At 34.0% G+C, this 7,933-nt stretch overlaps 1 protein-coding gene across 1 annotated transcript; it reads right to left on the reverse strand.

The window, feature by feature from the left end:
• Positions 1-728: 728 nt before the first annotated feature.
• LOC132902166 (uncharacterized) lies at positions 729-3,333 on the reverse strand. Its single transcript, XM_060946238.1, has 3 exons — positions 3,159-3,333; positions 2,431-2,598; positions 729-940 (listed from the first exon to the last, which is right to left on the reverse strand). Exons 1-3 carry the CDS (start codon positions 3,331-3,333, stop codon positions 729-731), a joined length of 555 nt encoding a protein of 184 aa, XP_060802221.1.
• Between the last annotated feature and the right edge of the window lie 4,600 nt (positions 3,334-7,933).

Genomic DNA, 7,933 nt, shown 5'->3' on the forward strand with positions numbered 1-7,933 from the left:
AAGAACACTATACTTGTTGTCTTAACAAGAAAACTATTACTTCAGCACGATAATTTAACATAACCTTTAACCTGAATAATTAAGTTTGTGAATTAGTAATAATAAAAACTCAGAATAAAAAATAATTTAATTAAAAACATAAATTACTTATAATATGAAACTATACAACATATCACGAATTTGGATAATGGTGTAATATAATGACTTATATATAAAAGTCTAACAAGATTGATTGTAAGAAACAGGTCTACCTGTCATTTCATTAAGATTCATCGATAACACTTAACTCTCTTTTGTTATAGTACATATACATTTTTATTCTTCTTTATCAATACTAAAGTATCGACTTCCAACTTATTAGTTAATTAAATTAGCACGTTTTTTTTTCATATAAAAATATACATATAAATTTTAACTCCTTTTGTTTCCGAAACACTCTAAAATTTTATGATTTTGATCAAATTACATCTGTCAAAATTCTCGTTTTAATTTATTTTTCAAATAAAAAAAAAGATTAAAAAGCCAGCTCTCATGAGTGAAGAACTTACAGTCCACTCCCAACCTTCGATTCTTTCTATCGAACTTTTGGCGTAGGTAATTAATTTCAAACTTTTTCTTTATTATGTGTGGATCTCTATGGATACGAGAGAGGTGTAGGTCACAGCACGACATCCGGCCGCTGCCTTTATTATTTTCTGCTGTTGTATTAACGACAATTTTGAATCACTCTACAGATGTGAATGTTGTCCGCTCGTTGAAACGATGATGCCATCCACTGTGACAGCGGTAGCTTTACATTTGTGCTTGTGTTTCTTAGAACAGGTCCATCTGATGCGATCCCCGACCAAAGACCTGGAATGCCTGCAGAACTTGTGGCCCCCAACGTAAATGTTGTTCGGCTCTGGCGCAAAGCGGGCTCTTAATATTGCAGCCATGATCGCTGAAAGAAAATTGAAAAGTCTCAGAATCGCTTTGTAGTTTGACGATGAGAACTTGTGATCAATGGTTAAGTTATTAATATAATTTACATATAGGCAGATACGAGTAAATTATACTGCAGTTTGTTCCGTTTTGATTAGTTTGTTCCGCCGCTTCTTCGACACCTGCGCTTTGGGAGTGACATTAAATATAATTAAGTTGTATTTTATTTATACATTTCTATAGATATCATCACGCCATGGTGGCCCGACATAGGTACCTATCACACACGGATTGAATGATTCTCAAAGAAGTTAAAGACATGTTTAGGGATACTAACTCAACTAAATTTTATTATTAATCATATAATTATATAAGTAAATAAACATCCAAGCTCAAGGCTAATCAGAAAAAAACATGTTTCAGAAAAAGAGAGCTAATTTAATGAATTTCAGAGTAATGTCTCATGGTCTTTATAAAAAACCTTTTTACATTATACATTCGGAAAAACACTATAAATGTCTGGTTTCTTCTTCGTGTCTCTTACTAAAACTTAATGTAACGTCGGTCGGAAGGCACATAGTACTTCGGTGGCGCGGTTTTTTGTGGCTTTTGTCCGAAAATTTCAGAAAATTTCAGCTCGTGGAGTCCGTCCGCGCTTAAGCCAGACACGCCTTTTTTTTTTTTTTCAGGCTTGATTCTCCTTCGTACAATACCAATAGTTGGGACATTGATATAATATTGCGGACAGTACTTTGTGAAGGTGAATACGTTGATCATCATCGGGGTTCTTGATCGTGTTTCTCATACATTTGTGATGATACCATATCATCACAAATGTAATGCAATTCGTAATATAAATAATTGGGTGTTTCTTGAGGGTCGCAAAAAATGTAGATAAGTCATTTATTAGAAATTTATATCTTTAACAATTGAAAAGAACATATTTTATTAAACAAAAATAGAAAAATCAACGTAGGTATTCATTTACTTGATTAGCTAAACACACCAAATACATTGTACAAAAAAAAAACAAAATCATAAATTTACTGGTGTGTTGCAGCTAGACAAAAGAGATATTCTGAAATACTGAATAAGCGTGATTTAGACGTTACAATTTTCTTGTACATTCAAGTGCAATTTTATTTGACACACATTTATTCCCCATAATGATATTTCATTTTTTTTAACAGATAACTTTATTTGCAATAACAACGTGGCTCACCTTTTAACCATAAACATTCTAAGCCAGGAAACACATTAACTTAGGTATTTAATTTTCACCAGGTAACAAAAATATATGTAAATTATATTTATATCCCCACATAAATTGTCAAAATTATATTGAATTTATCTAAGTTATATAATTCTGTTAAATATCCACCGGACATTTAAAAATTCGAACAAAACGGAACACACCAATATGCACGAGTCTTTCAAAGGCACAGAGCATCAAACGCCGCGCCGGACGGAGCAGACATCACTGCTCTGTGGTCCCATGGTTGTGTTCACTTACGCTGATAATGTCATCATCTATCGTGACGGCCGCAGACCGACATCCCGTGTTCCTCTTAATACACCGCCATCTTGTTTTACCGTTCCTCTCATATTCTTTACTGAACCGCTGTCCGTCGACGAGCAACATAGTATTACCTTTGCGGTTCACTGTGAAATATACTCCTGAAATAAAATAAATAATATAGGTATATAATTATACAGTAAAATCAGACAAATGACATCAATTGTGCCAAAATAGTGATTGGTTATTGTATATAATTGTTTTTGAACTATTATAAAACTATGTACCCAAGTCTAATTAAAACAATAATCGTAATAAACAAAATTAATTTTGCTATTCATTGTTCACATTCACATTATAAATATAACATTAATATTTTTAAAGAAATTATTTAGGTATACATAGACTTTTTTATTAATTTTTTTTACTGGCCAGTTATAAATAGTAAACGAACTTTTTTAAATTCCATTCTTTGGTATCACTGCCTGCTGCCTGGATGACTGATAGATTGAATTGAGATTCTGAAATAGAGATGGGTAGCCAGCTCATCGAGTAAAAGTTTATCAGCATTTCCCTTTATTAACTTTTACAATCTGCACGGGAAGAGAGAGTAGAGAGAAGTAGCTGGCTACACACACACTACGTTTAGTTCACCAGTACGGATCTTAATCGCATATTTTTACATATTCTCCAGCTCTCGTGACTTTATATGTTGGAGGACCGTGATTGTGGTCTTCACTCAGGAACGCCAGAGCTCCTTGGCCATCGAAGGTAGCCCTGGCAAGACAATGCATGGTTTTCCTCTTTGAACAGTACCAGTTCCGTGGCTTCTTCTTGGAGTACGTGAATCCATTTATCATTAGTAACTCCCTATTAGCGTGTCTAAACACGACCATTTCGACTGAAAATAAAAATTTAATGATGCAAAATGTTATTTGTTTATTCCGTAATAAATAAAAATAATTAAATAAAGCATACTTTGAAAAAGACCGAGATATTGTGACTTTGGGAGGCATATATAAAGAAAAAGACGCCTCCTCTAAAAACTATTAGCGAAAATGATTTTCATGTTGAGCGTCGGTGGTCGAATCGGTAAGGTGCCCGGTATTAATGCGTTTGGCACAAAAAGGCACAGGTTCGAATCCCACCCCGGCCATGTACCAATGGCAATTTTCAAAGTTATGTGCATTATTTTCAAGAAGAAAGGAGGACGAGAATAAGGAAGCATAGTGACGGAAGAAAATAATAATCAATTATGAGTAGATATATTTCTCATTAAATTTAAGATCTAACTCGCATATTGACATACTCTAAATAAGTATATAAGTATTAATGAATATTCTTTGTTTAGAAAAGTGTCGAAAATTGGCCTTTGATTTCGAAGCATTGGGTGACGAAACACTGACACCCTCACACCTTAGTATAACTCCCTTCTTTAGTAATATGATACGACGGTGGTGGGTGATTATGGTTTTCATACAAAAATATCAGGTGTCCTTCACCATCAGTTCGAGCTTTCGATGGACATCTTCCGCGGGTCTTTTTTGAGCAGTAAAAGTACCGAGGGGTCCACTCGGAGAAGGTGTACTGGTTTATCATCATCAAACTTCTTCTTTTTCTTTTGCTTGGTAGCATGACGACTGCAATTGAGATTATCATGATTAGATCTTGAACAAGAATAAGTTAAGCGCCAGATTTAGGTCGCACGTTGTACATAGGTATAAATATATATAAAGTAAAGGTTAATAGTATTTATAGTACACTAAGAATTTTTATTATCACCCACACATAGGTTCTTTGCTTAGCCCAATGAAAGAATGATATAAACAATAAGTCCGCCTTTTGTACTTTACAAATTGTTAATTTTATTATAAAGTATAATTAAATAAATAAGGATACAGTCGGATTGGAAAACTTCCTATTTTAAAATCGGTTAAATGTAAGGTAATGTTAAGCAAATCAAAAAAAGAAAACAAATTATTAACAGACATCTTCCTTTAATATAAAACTCCAGACTAAAAGATTAAAAAGCTCATTTTGTAACAAAAAAAAAAACATATAACATAAACTTGAAAAACACTTTGAATTATCACTTGCCAGTAATCATTTTGAAAATAATTTAAGGACCTCACTTTTCATTGGCACTGTAGCGGGAGCGATGATTCGGCTCGACCGCCACCAAAGGGAAGATCTTCCACCAAGCTAGGTGTTATGCTTGGGGAACCGACGATGTTGAGTCGGAGGTTGTATTTATGCTCCAATCAGTGAAATCTTTGTATTTGGGTGAAATTTGGATTCTTCGCTGCTATTGGCTGAGCGCGTCAATTTCTTCGCTATGATTGACTAAAGGCGTGTGACGTAAGTGACGTCGCCACAGCACTATTTGCGTTTCAACATGGTATATCCTCTAAATTATATTCATGAACATGACTGTTCCTGATTCTAACTATCCTGTCGTTTACAGTCCAAACTCTGCATCTACATCCTTTGTTCCTCTGATTGCACAACCATATAATCTTTCCGTGACACTGGCTTTGCTGACTAAATCGTTCTCCATCTAACACCAACAACTTAGCTCCTTTCCTAGACTTGACAAAACAAGCTGCAATAAAAAAAACGTACTTGAAACTACTTGTACATCTGTACGCGTAAAATAAAAAACAAATAATTTCAGTTCCATTCATGAATAAATACGGGAAAGATTGAGCTAACCTCTAAAATCCTAGGTTATTTCTGAAGGTCTATTCTATCTCTGCGCGAAATTACCTTAAAATCGGTCCAGTACTTTTGAGTTTTTTGGTAATATAAATAAAAATACTTTCCCTTTCTATCATTAGTATGGATAGAGAATTATCTGAAAAACAGTGTAACTATCACTATCCCGTTTTACGTCATAATGAAAAGCGAAACAATGATAGTTTTTCGCGCGATAATGATCCTACACGGCTGGAAAATTTGTAATCCATCAAAAAATAGCTTGTCACTAATAACTAAATACCTTTTTCAATTAAAGATAAAGTTAACAAGCAATTGGAATTTACGAATGAGAATGAAACAATACGTATATATACATTTGAAAAGTTAGGCCATATCATATAGCAACATTATTATGTCGGTAACTTTATTTTAAAAAGCTAAAGGCACTAAAACTGGTTGGTTATTTTACTTAAATTTAAAAAAATATAAAAATATTACGGGAACTTTTGTAAAAGAAAGAAACTACCTGAGAATTCTCTACTTCCGTGCAAGGGTTATTAAAAAATTAAAACAAATACTAATTAACTAAAAATGTTATTCATGATAAGGGACTAGAAGCAATCTTAACAAACAACCTAAGATTGAACAAACAAGAAGTCAGATTTGAAGTATTTCAAATTTGTTACAATAATGTCACACAATTATTGATACTATTGTAATCACTCACAAAGTAACTTTACGGATGTGTGTGTACATCATTGTATGTAATTATAATGTCATTAACAGTAATTAAAGATGATCTGCAGCCTTTAGCTCTCCTCATGTGACACCGCCAAATAGACTTGGCTCCGTCCATACTTTGATGATGGTCTTCATGAAACCTCTGATAAGCATAATGCATCAGTCTTCGACCACGAGATGTGTAACCTATCATGGGCTCTGTAAAAGAAATTAGATAGATAAAATACCCTTTATTGCACATTTATAAAATTATAACAACAAATTTATCCTAAGCTTATGTTATGGTAATGTACAAAGGCGGCCTTATCACACTATGCAATCTTTTCCAGGCAACCACAAATTATGAAATAATAAAAAAATATATAAGTTTGAATTTGGCAACTATTTAAACACACTAAATTCGCGACATTAATCAGTTACTGTCCTTTGTTTTTTTTTCCATTGTTCAAAGTACTGTTGACCAAGGCAGCTTTATTACAAAAGTCCTTGATCAATCAATACATATAAAAATTACTTTAAGTAAGATTTACATTACTAAATAATATAAAACTTACCTATTAACAGTAAATAAAATTCTGTACATTGAAATATCTTTATAAAGTAAGCCTTGTTTCAGGCGATAAATTAAAAAAAATGTAACAAAAATAGTTTTTAATGTAGTAGTAATAACAAGTACATTTCCTAATTATGACATATCCCGTATGTTTTTAATTTTTCCATCAAAATATTTGTATAGGTGATCAGTCAGTCGTGGTTATGATTATTCTGTACTCTTACGATGAGTCCATCAATAGTGATGATGTTGGCTTTGCATTTAAGACGCCTTCTCTTCTGACATCTCCACTCAGTTTTTAACCCACACTGCCTTTCCTTATAGAACTTATGATTGTTCACCACTAGCTGTCGCTCAGATAAATCTGGGGGGATAGAATTTAAATTATTTTCTATGGCACACATCTTATTTATTTAAGGACAAAAAAAAAGTTTATTGATAACATCAACCTTAAGTAGAATTCACATTGCAAAAATGTTCTCTCGTAGAGATATCCCACATCAAAAAACGAAAACACAAAAAAATAACTTTGGTCTTATAACGGGAATACGTGCGCCGATTATGACGAAGGAAACATGTACACTGATGTAATCTTAACATTGACAATACAACGGACCTAACCCAACCCAGGTTCCCCTGCAAAGGTTGCGGAGGTCAGATGGGAGTTGCTTGTGTAAAAACCTGACTCACCCAATCAAGATCCATGGTCAAAGGCATACCCCGGGCAGGAGCCCGGGGTATGCCTTCCTTTGGAGAGGACTCCAGAGACGTGTGGATGCAACTGTGACTTAAACCAGGAGGGAAAAAGACTGACACTTTTATAACGAAATTGTTTTAAATTTTTAACTAAGTTTTAGGGACAAAAGGGTACTAAATGCTAATAAAGACAAATTATTTTTGTTACTAGTTTAATAATGCCAGCAAATAAATTATCTTTAATTTTATTTAATAATTTATGACTAATAAGTTACAATTTTGGTAACTTTCTTCATAACTAGTCATTTTGGGTACCTATTTGAAGAGATTTTTATATTTAACAGCGCCGCAGCATATTGACTTTGACGCTTACGTTCTGGTCACCGACGGTTACCAACCCCATTATTCACGATCATTGACAAGGCATAAGTCTTAACCTTTCCCCTCTCTCTCTGCTTTTGACATAAACTTCAACAGAGTAAGAAACTAAGGAGTCCAACTGACGTACTTGAATCGATCCCCTGGAACGCAAGGAGAATGATGGCTCAATGGTTATGCGTCTCCCGTATCCTAATAATAACATTGTCTACTGTAAGGACGAAGGCTTGACATCCAGCGGTTTTCTTCACGCACCGCCACCTGATCTTCATACCCTCGTGCTGGTGGATTGTGAACTTGAATTCTCCGATATGCAAACAACGCTTGCCGGTCGGTGTGAAGCCGAAGAAAGCTGCAAGTTAATTAAGTACACTTGGTTATGTTTCTTTTCTTGGCTGCAAGTCTATTGAGATACACAACACAGATTGAGG

Source organism: Amyelois transitella, chromosome 10 (genome assembly GCF_032362555.1).
Source record: "Amyelois transitella isolate CPQ chromosome 10, ilAmyTran1.1, whole genome shotgun sequence".
Lineage (NCBI taxonomy): Eukaryota > Metazoa > Arthropoda > Insecta > Lepidoptera > Pyralidae > Amyelois > Amyelois transitella.

Excerpts from the sequence above, each read along its gene's own strand:
- LOC132902166 (XM_060946238.1), bottom strand. The coding sequence starts at position 3,333 with ATGGTCGTGTTTAGACACGCTAATAGGGAGTTACTAATGATAAATGGA. Across the intron at positions 2,599-3,158 it reads GAGTGAAGACCACAATCACG|GAGTATATTTCACAGTGAAC; the intron begins GTCCTCCAACAT and ends ATTTTATTTCAG. Across the intron at positions 941-2,430 it reads TGATGACATTATCAGCGTAA|CGATCATGGCTGCAATATTA; the intron begins GTGAACACAACC and ends ATTTTCTTTCAG.